This window comes from Centroberyx affinis, unplaced genomic scaffold, assembly GCF_046629955.1.
Source record: "Centroberyx affinis isolate AG114_WGS23_722 - 3 ecotype Tasmania unplaced genomic scaffold, CSIRO-AGI_Caff_v1 ptg000171l_1, whole genome shotgun sequence".
Lineage (NCBI taxonomy): Eukaryota > Metazoa > Chordata > Actinopteri > Beryciformes > Berycidae > Centroberyx > Centroberyx affinis.
Genome location: NW_027278868.1, coordinates 783,841 through 802,266, shown reverse-complemented (window position 1 = coordinate 802,266; position 18,426 = coordinate 783,841). Strand labels below are relative to the sequence as shown.

General features: G+C 47.3%; 1 protein-coding gene across 3 annotated transcripts; it reads left to right on the top strand.

Annotated features, from left to right (window-relative positions):
* The first annotated feature begins 15,453 nt into the window (after positions 1–15,453).
* Positions 15,454–18,140, top strand: irf2bp2a (interferon regulatory factor 2 binding protein 2a). 3 transcript variants are annotated; one of them, XM_071534662.1, is made up of 2 exons: positions 15,454–16,672; positions 17,026–18,140. In XM_071534662.1, the coding sequence occupies exons 1-2, from the start codon at positions 15,888–15,890 to the stop codon at positions 17,738–17,740; spliced, it is 1,500 nt and encodes a 499-aa protein (XP_071390763.1). In that variant the 5' UTR covers positions 15,454–15,887; the 3' UTR covers positions 17,741–18,140. The 3 variants fall into 3 exon arrangements, with proteins under 3 accessions (XP_071390763.1, XP_071390756.1, XP_071390748.1); XM_071534655.1 differs by having other exon boundaries at positions 15,455–16,717; XM_071534647.1 differs by having other exon boundaries at positions 15,459–16,722; positions 17,022–18,140.
* Positions 18,141–18,426: the final 286 nt, after the last annotated feature.

The window sequence follows — 18,426 nt, the reverse complement described above, 5'->3', positions numbered from 1 at the left end:
CAGAGGCCTAGCTGCATTGACCCTGGCTCTAACATGACTACAGAGAGGGCATGGAGCCTGTAATTACTCACAGGCAGGCAGGCAGGCAGAGGAATATCGGAAACAGTCCTGTTCCAAAGCCCTCAGCTGTAAATGATCGTGTGTCCTTGTACTCCAGGAAGCCCAGGCATGGAATTACACCGAATGGCCTGTTGTTGAGTCAGCACCATGCAGTTTAGCATACAGGCAGGGAAGGTTAAACTGCAACCCCATCTTTTTCTGGGCTCAGTTTCATGGTTCTGAGGGCGGAAACGCGGCCTGTAATCCATGGAGTTATTTGAGTTAATGGTTTGTGATAACAGCAGCTGGCCGTGTTTTTGATTCGCCATTTGGATTCCTTCACAGAAAGGTTACGCCCACAAAACCCCATCTGTGCACGTCAGATGATGAAGTACAAAGGATGGCGACATGTTTTTACAATCCATTTACTTGTATGACCTATTCGTTCCCACAGATATGCTCATGAATCATCTTGACCCAACCTTACAGCCTGTCTTTCACTGCCAGATGTCCATAAATGTTGAGCCCATAGTTTCAACATCAATATTGTTCTGAGCTTCTGGCTGAAATGCTTTTGTTCACTCCGGGTAAGAATGTATTTTTCTGTCTTCCACAGTCTGAGCAGTCTGATTTGTTGTCATGGAAACTGATCATGAAGTGCCTGGTATTTCATTTGGGACTAATTGTCATCCCCAAACAAACACGCATGCTCATGGACTCACACTCATTGCTGAGATCAAAGCATTTGTCACTCTCTTTGTTATAATATTCTCATGCTCCAGTACTTTTCAACAATACACCCCAACACAATGCCCAAGATCCAGTGCAAGAGAGAGTGAAATAGCTGAAAACAACAAACTCCACAAACAGAGCAGCTATTGAAGATCCTGGAACCGTTCCCTAGCTGCTTGATCCAAATCTACTCAATAAATTTCCCATGAAAATTATCTGGGAAATGTGTGATTTGGCGCTGGGTGAACAACTGACACGTTCAGTCCTCGCCTAAACGTTGCATCAAGTGTCATGCTAATGATCAGACGTCATTCTGTCCATCCGGATTAGTGCAGTTCATGAATTACAGGTGGAGACAGAGCGAGAGCAACAAAAACAATGGAGCAAACGTGGCTTCATGCTTTATATAACAGAGGTTGCCTGTGGCGATTGTGCAATGCGGTGCTGTTGTCTGGGCTGATGTAAACAGAGCCTCGGTGCCTCTGGAGGCTCAGCCATGTGCCTTGATGCAGCAGTTATGGGCACATGCCCTACTTTCATAAATCAGAGCTGGAAAAGAAAAAAAAAATAGGAAACAGCGTGAGGGGAGAGGAGGAGGAGGAGGAGGAGGAGGAGGAGGGGTGAGCCATGCAAGGGGATGCCGAGCGAGAGAGAGAGAGAGAGAGAGAGGGAGAGAGAGGGAGGGGGGGGGGGGGGGGACTGAACAAGGCTCATATTGATGTTCCAAACACAGCTGCAGGCGTCAGCTGACTAGCTGGCCTGGAAGCGGCCCCAAGTTCTGCCTCCTGCCTTTATCAGCTTACACTGTGACCTTTCTCTCTCTACTGGAATAGATCCCCCTCTACACCCCCCCCCACCCCGTCCATATCTGGCCCTTTACCACGCACTGTCCGCGGCCCCGATGACTCCGACCCCCCTCCTCCCCTCTCTCTCTCTCTCTCTCTCTGACTCTGACATCTGACTTCTGCTAGGGGGGTTCGTATCTGCATGCCTCCAGAACACTGGGGCTCTCTTTTCAGCGCATCAGCACTTTTATTTGTCTCACATGGCTCGGTTTTCAAGCCTCGCCCCTCGCGCTCTTACTTAACTCTCGGCGCTAACTCCTCACGTACGCACTCCGCCGCCCAGGATAGAGGCGGGAGCGCCGACGGAGGGCTCTATCCTTGTCTGTTCGCGGATAGTCTTCTGCACGTGCAATATTTCTGTCAAATTTCGCAAAAAAAAAAAACAAAAAAAAAATGCACACTCAGATTTGGAGCTATAAGCAAAGCAGGAGTTAGCAGGGGCGAGGTCGAAGCGGCAGCTGTCGTTAAGAGTCTGTCCCTGAGGGGCCGTAATCAGCAGAGGTAACTGTCAATCAAAGGTCCAAAGGCCTCGCAGGCTGCTTCCCAGAAAGACCCCCCCACCCACCCCCCTCCCCACACACACACACACACACACACACACACACACCTCCCCTTGATGACGTCCGTCGGTGGCAACTCAAGTGTTACTGGATAGTGTTTCTATGGGAGCTGTCCACCCACACAGCAGCAGCAGCGCCTCCCCTCCCCTCCGACTGTTTGCAGGAAACACTCATCCTTCTCTGGAGATGTCGCCCGAGGCGGCTCATGCACTCATAAATCCCGGGCTCCTTTCTGGGAAATGAAGGGGCTTGAAGGATACATACATACACACACTGGGAGAGGAGCTTGCCAAGTATATCTCCGCAGCCTTTTGACAGCGGAGAGGCTGGAGTGAATGTCTGCCTTCTGTGGGAGGCAAATAAGGAGCCGTACTCCGAGCTTGCTTGGTTACAGCGTGAGAATCCTCGACACTGTGGTATCTAGGCAGACCTCAGCGATACCCAAAACATTACAGGAATGAAAAGTGTCGGAGGGGATGGGGGGGGGGGGGGGGAGGGAGCAAATAAGAGGGAAGGCGAGAGAAAGAATAGAAGCGTTTAAAGGCAGCCATCGCCGGCTTCAAATGTCTGTCAGCTCCCGGTTAGACAATGGAACACAGCTGTTGCTAAGGCTTTGAACTGCAGCTGTCTTTTGTTTCGCGTGTACGCATGTGTGTGTGTGTGTATGCACGCTTACATGTGGTCATGGGTTCGGTGCGTGTTGAACACTGGGTCGCCATAATGTTTTTTAATAGGAACATTAGTGCATGTGCATCCAACGGATGTCAGTGCCAAACAAGAGTAGATTGAGGTCATGGAGAGTTTCGCAGAGAGAGACACACGAGTCGACGGCGAATATGTCAGATGTTCCTGATTTAGAAACCCTCGAGCAAGGAGGAAGGATGAGGAGGAGGAGGAGGGGGGTGGGGGGGGGGTGCTCAGTCTGGAGTGTGCTGTAATGGTCCGGGGTTGAGGGTCAGGGTAAGGGAGGGAGACGAAGGACAAGGCTGCCTGTCTCGTAGACGCAAACATCTCACTCGCTCTCGGTCTTGCTCATCAATATCCTCAGAGGGAGAGCGAGGGGAAAAAGCCGGAGATAATGTTCGATTACTTTTATGATGGATTCTTCCCGACTGAGTGAGCGGCGGCGTCCGTCACGCCCGCGGACTCCTTCAAGTGCCTCATTATCAGTTCCGTCCGTGGAACATCTAGTCCTCATCTCGGCTGCTTTTTTGATCGTCCTTTAGACAATGCGCCATTAGGCCCAGGCTGATTTTCGAAAGCAGCGCTCAATTACTCAAGGGGAGACTCATTTCCATATCAGAAAGCACAGGCGTGATTCTGCAAATAAAAGAACACATTAGACTTCCCCCTCCCCACAATATGTTTCAATTATTCATATAACGTAAGAGCGAGCGGATAGAACAGAAGCACGCCTTGATTTGCATTCTGCTGGGGGAATTAACATTTTTGAGATCTCACTCACAACACGTAGGCTTGAATTTAGACGATCCCCAAAGTTCTAGGTGAAACATTGATGTGTGTGTGTGTGTGTGTGTGTGTGTGTGTTTACCTCATCTGTCTGCATGCTGCTTTGTCACACAGAGGGAATTGAGTGGGCTGACGATACACCTTAGCGTCACTATGCCTTAAATGTCACTTTTCACACCGCACCATTTTGTCACGGTGGCTACAGCGCCACCTTAGGTGCCTCGTCAGCGCCTGCTTGACAACATGGGAGAGAGCTCCTCAATAATTCATAGGAGAGGAAACACATGTGGTCTTACTGACTGCATGCGTGTGGAAATGTGTGTGAGTGTGTGTGTGTGTGAGAGAGAGAGGGAGAGAGAGAGAGAGCATAACCCCCTTAGGCTGGAGACAGATGATAGCATTCCCCAGAAATGATGGTTCTTGTTCTGGCATTCTAGTGAAATTGGGGATGACAAAATAGCACACTCCCCGACAATGAAAACGTCAGTCAGCACCATTCATCCTAAAAAAAAAAAAGCAAAAAAAAAAAAAAGCCATCAACAGTCATCGCCATTCACCCTGATGATAAATTAAAGCACCACAGCCTTTGTGGTTCAGACGGATGAGTCAGCACCACGCTACAGGAATTTGGAGAGAGGAAGAGTAGTCTGCATATCCGCTCTACTGTTTTCAGTGTTGCGTGCAGTAAGGATAGAGGATGAGGCATTGTAAACCTCGGCAGGGAGTAGTGAGGGAGTTTCCCTGAATAATATATTGGCCCTTTGATTCAACCTCTCTCTTTACTATTTTTTTTTTGCATGCATGAGTAAATTCCTAGGCGTGTGTGTGTGTGTGTGTGTGTGTGTGTGTGTGTCTGTACCGCCTGCCTGCTGCAGTGCAGGGGCTTGGCGTTGTCGTACGGGAACAATGTGTGAATATGCGTGCGTGTGCGTGCGTCAGCGACTGACTTTGTGTTCATTCCACAGTAAATTGATCTGGCTGCTCACTAGACTGGATGGAAAAGGGCCTGGGGGGGCGAGCGAGCGCGGCGCACTGCATCAGCAGATGGGAGAGCCCACTGCGTTGCCATCACACGGCATTCCTCCTCACTGGGCATGCTCAGTGGGCCACGCCCCGCCGCCCTCCCTCCAACCCCCCCCAGGCCTGTTTGAACCAGTCAGTCAGAGGTGGTGGAGGTGGTGGTGGTGGTGGTGGGGGGGGGCAGGGCCAGAGGGGTTGCTCTGCTCTCTCTCTCTCTCTCTCTCTCTCTCTCTCTCTCTCATCTGACCTTCAAAGCCAGGCATGGGGACAGTGGGTTGATGGGGTGGAGGAGGAGGAGGAGGAGGAGGAGGGCGGGGGGAAGGGGGGGGGGGGGGTGTTTTTCTAAAAGCTCTTTGGGCAGGAGGGCCTGTTTCTATGTCACTCATTATTTCCACTCTGTGCTTTTGCCCTGTCAGAGGCCAATCCTCAACATGCAACAGTCCAATAGTTCACAGAGGGGAGACTGAAATGGCATCACAACAGTTAGTCATCAAAGGAGTTAACATAGTTTATCATGGTGTGTCATCACAAAGTTATACTCCTGACCACTCCTGACTGTGATCACTGAACTGACAAGCCTGGTTGATAAGGGCAGTTACTTCAATGTGCTTATCTTCTTGACTCTGCACATTTTGACATTGTTATCAAGAATGCATTCATTTATGTGTGGATGTGTGTAATCTAATTAAAGCATTCCATTCTGACAAGTTCCCGAAATATTAAGGAACTTGTAACATTATGTATCCAAGCGGTGAATTGAGGGGAAGTGAAATCACTTTAGACACTGTATACTTCATTTACCTAATAGAAACTCATCAAGCACACAATATTGTGTAACCTGTTGAAAAATGAAAAACGGGAGTAAATTTAAATCTTTTTAATTGAAGTCTCACATATCGCACTTGAAATAGAAAAGTATAATTAGAGGTGCGTGCCTCCTTTGCAATTAACACTGAAAAGGTGAAAATAGGAGGATTGGCTAATGATTTCATAGGAGCAGTCTAAAATTATTTTGTTTCTTGAACTGCTTAGACTGAAATGGATACCTTTCTCTAGGTTCACCATCATACTAGCACAGTGAACCAAAACAGAGGAAATGATATGTCAACATGGAAATGTATATAAAAAACACTAGGGACAGAATACTGGCAACTGGCTATTTATCAGCATTATGATGATGTGTTTACAATCTATTTTCTGGTCTACTGTCCTACTGATTTACTAATACCAACACGCCATACCTGACACATCATCATTATCACTGCGCACTGTATGCTGACAACGCAGAGAGCTAGGCGGAATCGCCGGCTGAATTCCTCCATGAGTCACATGGCTCGCTACAAACAGAAGGACCTTATTCTGAAATCCAAATCCCTCGGGCTTTTACACATTCTCTCTTTGTCTTGCCACCAGATTCTGCCTGTCTCTTGCCCTTCCGTCTTTGTCTGCTCCTCTCCCTGACTTGCACGGCCAGCTTCCTGCTTCTGTCAGGCGAGCATCAAGCCAATCAGCTGTGAAGGCTGTGATCCTCCTCCTGGCTATTTACTGCTCTGTGGTCTGTTTAAAAAAAGACTGAAAGAGAGCTAAGCTGGTGCATGCTGCTGAGTAAGCAGAGATGCACGGCTCGAATCACTGTCCACTGATCTACATCTCGACCTCTGTGTGTGTGTGTGTGTGTGTGTGTGTGTGTTTGCATGTGTCTGCCTGTATGTTTTTACATTCTGAAATGCATGTGCACGCTGCGAACTATGCAGACTCGCATAGTATTCATTTGTTTCTTTATCGTGTCTGTCACGTGGCAGCAGGAACTGGACGCTCTGATTTTTTTTGTTGTTGCTGTTGAGGGTTGGAATGTGCTGGTTTGCAAGTTTTGCAGATAACAAAGCAACATGAGGCTGGGGCGTGTAAACTTTGGATGAGGTCACTGGCCGCCAACACAGCATGCTGTGACATGAGAGGGGATTTTGTTCTGGATTCTCCCTTGGTGGTGTCATGCCTCTGCTCTGTTTTTCCTTCGCCTTGTTTGCTTTGTGAGCAATGTAGATTACAATTGTAGGTTATCAAAACTGCTAGCCTTACTTATCCTGCAAGAATGACTGTTATTACACGGTTTGAGTAAAGTGCAGGGGTTAGGCCGGATTTGAAAGCAACAAGAATAGAGCATGTAGGGCATGCAGGGGCCTGTTCACGAGGCCAGCCAGTGCCGGCTTTCTCTTAGAGTTTGCAGTGTGCTATAAATCTGTTAGACAGGGAGAAAATATAATCAGGGCTTTGCCGGGGCGTTTGAGTTCACTGCAGGCATTACATGAGTCCTAATGCCTGATTCAACATTGGCTCTGGCAAACATGCCTGACATTCAATGTTTACACCCTCAATGAAAGCTGCTAGTCAGACAGTCTGATAGCTCGGCCTGGAATTAGATTCAGGAAGTCATGAGATTTCCAGGTGGGTTGGCTTTCCTGGAATTGTTAAGCAGGGATTTTTCACCGCGTTGCCAACACACATTAAACTAAAGACACCCTTCTGTAAAGAATTACACAGATATCTTTCCTGCGCTTGTCACACATGACAACATATGAATGATAGCGAAACAAATATTGAATGCGGTTTGAAATCCATTCCTGCTATGTGGCAAAAACAAACCTCACCTCATATTGTGTTACTGCACTTTTGCCAAGCAGTGAATACAAACTCAGTGAGTACAGTGGAATAAAATACAAGCAAGCCCTTGAACCTTTTCAGAGCGGAGAGAAAAGGCTCCCCGGTGCCATCGGCCGGTCTACAAAAGTGCATGAATAATGAATCTGTGCTGAACTCTTGCTGAACCCTCTCCATCAGACCCATGTCAGAGATCAGCACCACATGACACCCGCAAACACACACACATCCAACACACGCGCACCCGATGACCTCGACCGCTCTGAAACCCTCCGAACGTGCAGGGCAACCTCTGCACTGGTCAGGAGCATTGTGTCTGGTGTGTGAATCATTATACTGTATTGCACCTGGCCACAGTCAATTGTCCTTTGATAAACGGACGACTGTTGGGGCGGTGGCGGAGATACAGCCGGCCAAAGTGGAACGATAAATAGAAACTGGTGACTGGCGCTGGAGCGGCTGAAAGCTCCCGCCCTTTTGGCAGCTGAGGAGCGTGTGCATAAGAGAGCGGTTCAATGTTTAACCCTTGTGTCAATGGCGCGCATGTGTCACAACAGCATTCCTGCGAGGCGCTCATCTTGTGACAGAGCCGTTTCGTAATGGGAGCGTTTGCTCTGATCGCCCGCATGTATTGTTTGCGGCAGGAGGAAGGAGCTATGGGTCGGTGTAGGATGACTTGTGGCGTGACAAGTTTCGTGTTCCTGCATGTTGCGCTTTTCTGAGCGGAGAGGTTGGGCCACTGAATAGTCGGCTTAACTAACGCCAGTTCAAACAGCAAACACAGCGCTCTGTTTACCCAGAACAAGGCTCTCCCTTTTCCTCTCCGCTGTAAATGGTTAACAGAATAAGGATCATGTGAGCGCCCGCAAAAAGCTCTTTGCAGTTACATGGGAGGTGAACTTTGCTCACCTTGTTGTTAGGCAACGGCATTTTTCGCTCCGAGGGATTTCATCATGTGAAGGGAGAGAGAGAGAGGAATAGAGAGAGAAGAGGAAAAAGTGACAGAGCTGCAGAGGCAGGAACACAGACATGAGTTCGCTGGAGAGCCGTGCTGCTTCATGTGAGAGAAGTAGAGATACAAGCAAGACTGCTGCCTGTCCCAAAGCTCTGTTCCTGCCCTGTGTCGGGCAGGAGGAGGAGGGGGGGAGGGGGGGGCAGGTTGTCCTTCAGGCCAACCCTGGGTGTAGCCAGACTTGTCAGTCAGTGTGAAACCATTTCCTCTTCAAGGCTGTCTGGCTCTGACTCCTCCCTCCTATTGTTTGGCAGCGCGGTGTAGGTGAACTTTATCCCTCTTTGTTGAGGGAGCTTTCAATGATTTGCATAGAGCAAGGTCAAGTTACACATCTGTGTGCTGCGTGAACAAAGTGGATCACATCACTTAGCGGGAGGAGGAGAGAGGTAATTCCAACCTTTGATATGTTAAACAGTTTGAAAAGCAGCTCTGACCCAACCTGTATATCCACTGTGCGCAGCCAACCCCCAGATATACACCCTGCCCTACATAACCATCGCAAACTGAAATGCTCAAATCGCAAAGATAACACTCGCCGCACCCATGCCGACGTGCCCTTTGGACAGGCCGGTTTCTGCAAACAACATGGTGTAAGACATCTCTATCTGCGGCGCGCTTGTAGTCGTTACAAATTTGCACAATACAAACATGCAGTGTCATATCACCCTGGGCTTATCAGGCTCCTTCAAGGGCGCCGAACTTTCCCACAGTGCTCCTCTCCGTCCTGCGCAGCTCTTTGTCTCCCATGGGGACTTTGCTGTTGCCTCAAGGTTTTCCTGTTCATGCCAGCCTGCTTCCTACTCTATTTCAACAACAATTCAATTCACCTTAGCGCGGCGGCTACGACTAACACGGCAACTATTTGCCTTGTAGGAATAATGTGATGACATTATGACTGTGTAGATGACAACATCCTCTATCATTATCAGTGTGTTGTGAAACCAGTTTGTCATAGATGAAAGTCATAGTGGGAGGTAATTACCAAATAAACACGAGGTTCAGCTCATACTTTCAATTCAGTCAGATCAGGAAGCTGTCAAACACATTAATAAATAAGGGAGAATTAATGCTGTATCATTAGCAAATGCATTTTATATTAAAATGTGTGTGGATTGTCCCTGAATCCACAGACACACAATTGAAGTTGTCATTCCAGTTCTATTTAGTATTTTAATTCGTCACAGGGAACTGACTGTTTTCCGAGGCAAAGCTTTGAAGTGGAAGAGGGAGGTGAGGGGAGCGGGAGCCCAGATGCCCAGACGATGCGGTTAGGAGGCTTTATCTCTCAGACGGGGGGGGGACAGCGCCGTCTCCTACCCTCCCATCTTTCACTGCATGTCACAACGAATGTTCCCCCGGCTGTTCTGGGGCCAGGCCCGCAAAACCACAGGCAGATAATGAATGCCACACCATCGTGACAACTTGCACTTTTATGGAAGGAGGAGGAGGAAGGACATCTTTGGCGCGGACGCTCGCAGTGTAGGATGAAACATCCTCCATAAACCAGATAATCAAAGAAAGGGCAGTTGAGCACGTGTGGAATCTCTGACGGGAACCTCGGCTGATTTATGACTGCTACCAAAAAAGTGCTGTTTCTCAGTAAATCTCTAATGAGAAAAACTGCGAGAGAACTGAAGCATTATGGCTAATGACCTCACTGTTTCCAATTTCTGCAGCAAATTTAACCACAGCATCTGCAAACAATGCAATACAGTTGCATTCTTCCCTGATGTCCATCTTTCCTACAGTATATGATCGATTTCCACTAAAATGAAGAGACTTGAATTTCAGTCAGCTTTTCCCATCAGGTTAAGGTTTGCTATTCTTAGTTTTCGCTCCACCCACAATCATGTTGAAATCATTCTCCTGGGGATACTGAAAATACACATACATATTTTTATATTCTATATATTGCAGAAATTTGTGTCTATATCCTTCTGCTTTCAAGGCAATTGTTACTTGAAAACGAGTCCGGTTTGAAAGCTTTGATCTTCCTGCAGCATCCCTGAAACATCCTCTAAATAAAGATGTTTATGAATATGCATATATGCGTGCATATTTTTTATGTATTATTTACTAAGCTGTTATGCTGTTAGGTCTAAAGGATGAAAATATGCAAAAGATCCAGCTGTCCTCAAGTAAATCTCAAGCAAATACAAATCACTACGCGGTTCCGTCGAATGACAGAAAGGGAGAGCAGGGATGTGAAGATGATGCCCGCACTTCATCACGAAAACACTGTGAATATGACATCCTCCACACCTGCAGACTGAGCCTGAACGCTGCGCTACCGCTCTGCCAGAGATGTCAGGGTCCATTTCCTAGCAACGCAGCTCAAAAATAGACAAGAGTGCTGGTAATAAATAAGCCCACTTTGGGAATGTTTTATTTTGGCTCCGAGGAATAGGTTACATAATACATGAAATGCTTATGATTCCTTTTGCTTCAACAAGGAAACGTTAGAAAATGTGATCTTTGTGAATCGGAGGTATTGACAGTAATGCTTCCAAATATGCACACTTCTCTCTGTAACACACACACACTCATAGGCACTGTACACACACACATATTCATACTGATCCATGTGATGGGGTTAAATGCTTCCAGGCCCTCAGGAGTTTGCCTGAGGATCAATCAAAGTTTACAGTACCAGAACAAACCAGCCATACAGAAACTAACGCGGCGGTAGGAGTGGCTGCAGACAACATTTTCTTTCAGGGATTTAACAGCGTGTGCGTGTGTGTGTGTGTGTGTGTGTGTGACAGAGAGTGAGAGAGAGAGAGAGAGAGAGTGAGAGAGAGAGACTGTAGCAGAATGACAGGAACATCTTGTCTGAGTCAGGCTTCACTGCTGTCACAACACTGGAATGCATGTACAGTTCAGTTCAATACACAAACCTCAACAATTGATGATTTATTAGGATTTTTGCCTAATCAGAGCAATTGTATCCAGGTAATATTACTCCTTATAATGTTATGTGATCCTGCTTTGTGAATTGGGCCAACTAAAATCATCAATTCAAGATTATTATAGGTGGAAAACTGCTGCTCATCCGGGTCAGACTATGTTTTGAAGTCTCACATCTCTCCCTCCACATTACACTGAGAGCGTTGCGGTGTTGCAGGGGAGCGTTGTTTACATCAACGTCTGGCTGAGAGCAGAGTAATGTGGGGTTTTCCACCGCACAGGAAACCATGTCGTCAGTTCACAATGCATGCAGGCTTACTTAAGCGCAACATTACAGAAGCAAAGTTCAGGCCTTTCTGTTCCCTTTTGTCAAAACTGAATCTGCACTGCAAGCCACTGAAACCAACTTATGTACAAAAATGGATGTCAAAACAATGCTCCTCATTTACATTTTTTTCAGTAGGGATTTTTCCACCCCCACTTTCCCCTTTCAGTCCTCTGTTATTTACCAAGTTGTCTGTCCCCGACAAGCAAGGCAGATTAAGGGGATATGTTACCATCTTGTTTTTTTTCTAAATGGATGCACATGTGGCACATCTGGGTCCAAGCCTGACTCATTACTCACTTTTTTATGTTCCATTCTCTGCAGCCATGGCAACTGCTGCATGTTTGGCAGAAAGCTTTTGAAGGCAGTGGAAAAAGAGAGAGAGCCTAGGGAGGGAGTATAAAGGGAGAGCGAGGGAGGGAGGGAGGGAGAGCGAGCAAGCTCTCAGTAGTTGGCCTACATCCAGTGTAATCATGCCATGGAGCCGAAATGAGGCCTTTGGCAGCACACCAGGTTTCTGAGAACAAAGATGTGAGCTTCTAATGTTGGCGGCGGGGCCTGCTTGGCATCCTTTGCCATTTCCCAGCAGCCCTTGCCTTGGCCGACTGCCAGGCCCTCCCCCCTGCTGGGACTGCAAAGAGGATCAGAATAAAGAGAGAGACTTGTTTTTCACTCGCCTCTTGCTCTGGCCCAATGACATCACCTCTGCAGCCTCCAGCCCCCAGATTCCAGCCGCCCAGCACATTTTTTTTTTCCCTTTCGCCCTGGACCCTCCATTTTATTTGAATTCCACCATTTTATACCTATATTAAAGTGGACCACTTAAAATGCTTGAGTTCATTTGTTTTGTTATTTTTGTGGATCTGGATGCAGATATCAGGCGAATAACTTCCCTGTTCTAAATATGCAACCAGGAAACAGAATTATTGTTTCTGGTCCTTCAGAAAATAGATAAAAAAACATATTAGAATTTAGGCCTTTTTAAAGAAAATAAAGAAAAGGAAGCTCTACATAATCTGTCAAACCTCCCCAAATTTTGTCTTTGCTCTAATCCTAGCTGTACAAATCTGTGGCTAAAAATAGCACCACTGTAAACAGGATATATATGGTTGCTGGGGGGTCTCCTGGTAATCCCCATGCTACTCTCTCCTGTCAGAAATACAGGAACTCTATAAATCTCGGACATTACTCCTTAAAGTCACACTCCTTACAGTTTCTAACCCCTGACACTGTGTAGCTATTGATCTACAAGGTAGCTTATCACAACAGTCAGTATGTCCTTCATAGTCAAATTGTCCTGTTATAACCTACTTTTATGTCTGGGGGATGTGTTACAGCTGGGTTTGGTGCTCATCTCAGCAGTTGTGCTACAAAGGTTATATAACAAAAATGTTGTTCTCATGGTAGAGAGAACCAGAAAAAACACACCCACAAGAAAACATCTAGAGCTGTGCTCCGCTTAGACAGAAAACTTCAGAGAGAATTTGTAATGTTTCGCTCCCATGAATAAAAGATGGCCAATATAAAATTTAACAGGCTCAGAACGCAGTAGAACAAAAATAACGTCAGCTTATCAAGCCAGTGATGCTGTCACATGCTGGGTATTCCCCTAGCCGTCACCTAGCTCACTCTTTATTTAGCTGCTTCCTGTCTCAACTTACACATTGTAAAGAAAAAAAAGGCGAAGTTAAAAACAGCATTATGCACCTACTGCATCTGCTTAAGTGGCTAATCTCAAATTAGAAGCAGTCCGTCCAGTCACACTGTGGTGATTTTACAGTACACACGCTTCATACTGCCAATCAGAGCCATCTGTGCATGTCTGGCTCCACCACTGTTCAGTATAACTCTGCATTTTTAAAGCTCTTTGCTTTGCAGCCTCTGCGGCAAAGGTTTTTTTTTTAATCAATGAATATTCCCATTATAGAATCAGGTCATTTGGGTCTTAATTGAGTCTCAGCATGCCCCCATCTTGCATAATAGTGTGAAGCTATTCGCTTGCACAAACATCTACTAAGTGGAATCCGAAGGATCAAAGTATTAGGTAACTGTTTCCCACCAACCTTAAGACCAGAATTTGTTTATTTTGTTCTACACAGCAGCCGTTTCCTAACTGTGTCACAGAGTTTAACAGCAACTTCCTGGTGTTGTCCACCCAACAAGGAGCTGGATGGAGCGAAACCAGTGAGAGGAAACAGGCTGGAGTACAGTGGTTGGACAACATTAGTATTGCTGATATTGTCAGAATAACACTGAGGGCAGGAAACCCTTGTGACATCTGTGGTATATATTCTTATTTCACAAACTAGGAGGAATATTGCGGTTTAACATGAGTTTGAGTTCAAAATATTTTGGCAACATTACAATAACAATAATGCAAAATCATAGGGAAATTGCATAGACAAGTATCATGATGGCAGGAGAGCGGCATGCAAGCCTGTTGAGCAACATAACTGCCTTATACTGGAGACAGTAATCCTGTGGAGGTTATGGAAGAGGCTGAACTACAGTGCATGATCACGGCCAGAGGCAGGGAGCCAAATGGTCTGATGTCCCATAGATGGGTGAGGCGGATGAGGGTACGTGACTAAACATCTTGCTTCCTCTTTCCAACGTCACATGGACTTGCACAAACATATCCTGCTTTGTGTCTGCAGGTTTCAGACGCATTGCCTCACCCAAACCCAGAGGCAAAGCTGCAATGAGTTGGAATGAACCCAGATGAGAGGCAGGAATGTGAAATACTGGGACACTCCTCCACCTCATATGTGCAACAAACCTACACTTCTACTTCAGGGAGTTTAGATTAGGTGGTTGGTATATCAGATATGTATAATTTATTAACACATTTTTGCATTCTGCAAAATGTACTATGTAATACTGTAGTAATTATTATAGCAAACAGGAATTCTGCGCCACCCATAGTGGTTTTACCTTCTGCTCTGCTGCAGTTACTACACCCAAAGAGTCTGAGAGGCTAATGCGTTTAAGTGTAATCAGATTTACTGATGGTAGTTTTTGATGACTGACTCTTCAGTGCACTAGAATAAAATGTGGGCAGAGCTATATTCACGCTGTAACCCCGACCCATTCAAGGTTTACAGCACGCTGGAAATCCCCACCTCATGACAGAGCTTCCTGGTTACTGGGTAATGGAGGCGCCTCGCTCCTATTTTTCTTTCTTGCATTAACACGGCCGCAAACGCGCAGGGAAAATATTGTCCGACCGGTGCTCAAGTCTTTAAGTCACCGCACGTCGCCGATAAGCTGCCACAAAAATGAACAGTGTGGAGGGAAACAAATGGGAGGCAGTAAATATACACGATTAGACGTCCAATTTCATAAGCGATCTTAGGAAAAATCCCTATAATATTCCTATAATATTCCTCATAGTGTGTCTGTGGTGCTCGATAGTGAATTTATAGACTTTGTGGTATTTCATGGTATTACTACAGTAATTTCAGTGGTATAATAGGCTATTGACCTAAAGCAGCTGCATGATATTTTAAGGATTTTGTGTGATATTTATATAGCACCCTTGTAAAAACTGCCATAGCATTACAATAGTTGTTTTTTTTTGTAAGCGTCGACCCACCTCATTCATTGCAAAACAGTAGTAGTGTGGCAGCTCGTGGAGTCGAGGCGCTGTGCAGAGAAAAACAACCTGCTGCGGGCAAACAAGCGATTTTCAGCCTTACCGGATAATGCATTAAAATTAGGACAAGCAGCAGTCAACTGCGGAGAGTGTCGTTTCCCCCCTAACAGCCTAATGTTAACCTACAGCTACAATTTTCTCTCTCTCTCTCTCTTGTCGTCGCGTAACGGCGGACGTCTCTCTCTCTCTTTTTTTTTTTGCAGGTTTAATAATAAAAGCTGTGGGTTATTCCCTTCGGTCGCTGGCGGTGGATTGGGTGACTGACTGGGTGCAGTTTTGGCAGCGGTTCAAGTGATTAAATAAAATAAAAAAGCAGTGAGTGACAGAGGCTGCAGTAAATGGGGGGGCTGTCGAAGAAATCAAGTCAATAGAAACTGAAGTGGAAGCAGGCGTTTAGAGCTCCGTGGTGACGTCACTGCTCCACATTGAGCCAGTAGTAGAGAGTCAGTGGAGATAGATAGAGGAGCGCCGTAGTAAAGTACACACCGACATGAACTTCTCCCTCTGAAACTTCACTGTTGTTGCCGTAAAAGTCAGGAGAGGACTGGTTTTTTAAATATTTTTTTCGACGAACGGAACTTGCCCTATCTTCGCCTTTGAGGGAGCTCGGACGAACCTAAGGAGAAGATATTTTGGGTTTCTTTTTGGGGGGTTGAAGAGCGATATGTCGTCCGCGGCGGTTGCTGCTTCTTCCAGGAGGCAGTCGTGTTATTTATGCGACTTGCCCCGCATGCCGTGGGCCATGATCTGGGATTTTACCGAGCCCGTCTGCAGGGGATGTGTCAACTACGAAGGAGCAGACCGCATTGAGTTTGTCATCGAGACGGCCCGGCAGCTCAAGAGGGCTCACGGGTTTCAGGAAGGGAGGTCTCCCGGGCCGGGGAAGTCGCAGCTCTCCGGGAAAGAGATCCAGGCGATCAACCACGCGGCGGCGGGAGACCCCGGGTCCCGGCCGCCCCAGCCGCTGGACCGCTACCCGCTCTCCTCCGACCGCCCGCCCCGGCTGGGTCCAGAGTATCAGTCTGGGAGGCAGGCGAACGGCATTCCCGTCCCCAATGGATTTCCTAAGCCAGACGAGCCGCCGGAGCTGAACCGCCAGAGCCCCAACCCTCGCAGGAATAGCACGGTCCCCCCGAATCTAGTGCCTTTGGTTAACGGGAGCATGCCCCCGGTGCACGCCGTCAACGGTAGACCGGGGCAGATGGGGCTTCCCTCCGCGCTGGCGGCCGGTAGTCCCGGCGACATGGGCAAGAGACCCGCCTCGGTCTCCAGCACCGAGCACGACAGAGAGGTGAAGGAGAAGCACAGACCGGACAGCCTCACGCCGGAGATCTCCGAGAGCCACAAAAACAGGGCAGAGCAGGACTGGATGAGCAAGGGCAAAACAGTGAGGGACCTGATGGCTCTGCACACTTTCGACAGCAGGTTCAAGAAGGACCATGCGGCCATGCAACAAAGGGTTATGGGCTATGAGGCCAGCGCCACGGCTTCCAAGTCAGGTAGGCAGCCTGTAGTATTTTTTATGACAGCTTTGCATAGATTTTGTACTATTTTCCTGATTAACTGAGCAGTAGTAACCTAATCCAGTCCAATCTAGCACATATGATGATATCTGTAGAAATATGACTGCAGTAGCCATGCAGTTTAGAATGAAATTGTAACATATTTGTTGTTTTTTTATTATGTAGCCTGTGGTGTAGCAGGGAACAGCAAAAATGCATGCCTGCTTTCCAGTGAATTATTCATCCCTGTCTGAGTTGTGCCTCAACTATTTTGTTTAACCCTTTCCCACCACCAGACAGAGGAAAACACCCCCGGAGCATGAAGAGAAAAGCCTCGCCTGAACCAGAGGGAGAGGGGACAGCTGCCAAGCTAAACGGAGAAGGACAGCAGTGGTTACCACCACCTACTGACGGACTGAAAATGCCACCGGTTCCCCCGCCGAGCTTCGCCTCTCCCCCCTCCACAATATCCCCCCACTCCCGCACCACCCCACCTGAGGCGGCCCAGAACGGCCAGTCCCCCATGGCGGCGCTCATCCTGGCGGCAGACAACGCAGGTGGGAACAGCTCCCCCAAGGACGCCAACCAGGTCCACTCTACCACCCGCAGGAACAGCAGCAGCCCCCTGTCGCCGTCCTCCATGAACCAGAGGAGGCTGACCCAGAGGGATGCGTCTGGCGCAGGCACCCCCCACGTGCCAGGCATGGACCAAGTGCACCCCCAAAGCATTCCGGACTCCTCGGTACCCGGCAGCATACCCCTGTGCTGCACGCTGTGCCACGAGCGTTTGGAGGACACACACTTTGTTCAGTGCCCATCTGTGCCCTCTCACAAGTTCTGCTTCCCGTGCTCGAGGGAAAGCATAAAGCAGCAAGGTGCCACGGGTGAAGTGTACTGTCCAAGTGGAGAGAAATGCCCCCTGGTCGGGTCAAACGTACCATGGGCTTTCATGCAAGGAGAAATCGCAACCATCCTTGCAGGAGATGTCAAAGTAAAAAAGGAGAGGGACCCTTGATTTTGTTTGAACACTTTTTGGGGTGGGGAAGCAAAAATATGAGTATAAATATATAAATATCACATACATACCATTCAAACAAACTAACGGACTTGTACATATTGGACCCAAGGGAAGAGTATACTTCGTAAACATGGTTGTATAATTTTTGATTTTTGAATACATTGTGTTTCTATATTTTTGAAGATAAAGGTATGTACTCATTATAATGGACTACGTTCCTCTTTGTTGATGTTTAACAAAATTCTTGATGTACTTCTAGGTCTGGTGGCAGTTCCTGTTTAACGTAGAATGTGACTAATGCTACTCTACGAGCACTTGGCAAAACTGAAATGCTTTTAGCTGTACTTGTATGCACTTGTTTAAAAATTGCCAAATACAATTTCTGATCTTGTATGAACTTATTGTCTGAGCTTGCTTCATTTGAATGATTAAGTTATGCGGTGCTGCGAGCGGAGTCAGACAGGACTCTCTGCTCCGATACACAGGCTTGTTGTGACGGCTCAGGAGACTTGATTCACGCTGCACAACGTAAATAGGCTACTGTTCCAGGCTGCATAACTAATGCAAAAGGTGCAGGACGGCAGCTTTTCTGCACACATGCCTTTCACGATGGAAAAGCATGATTGGAAAAACAGACACATTGTCCCAAATTTGCCCTAGTTTGTGCGTAGACTGCCACTGTA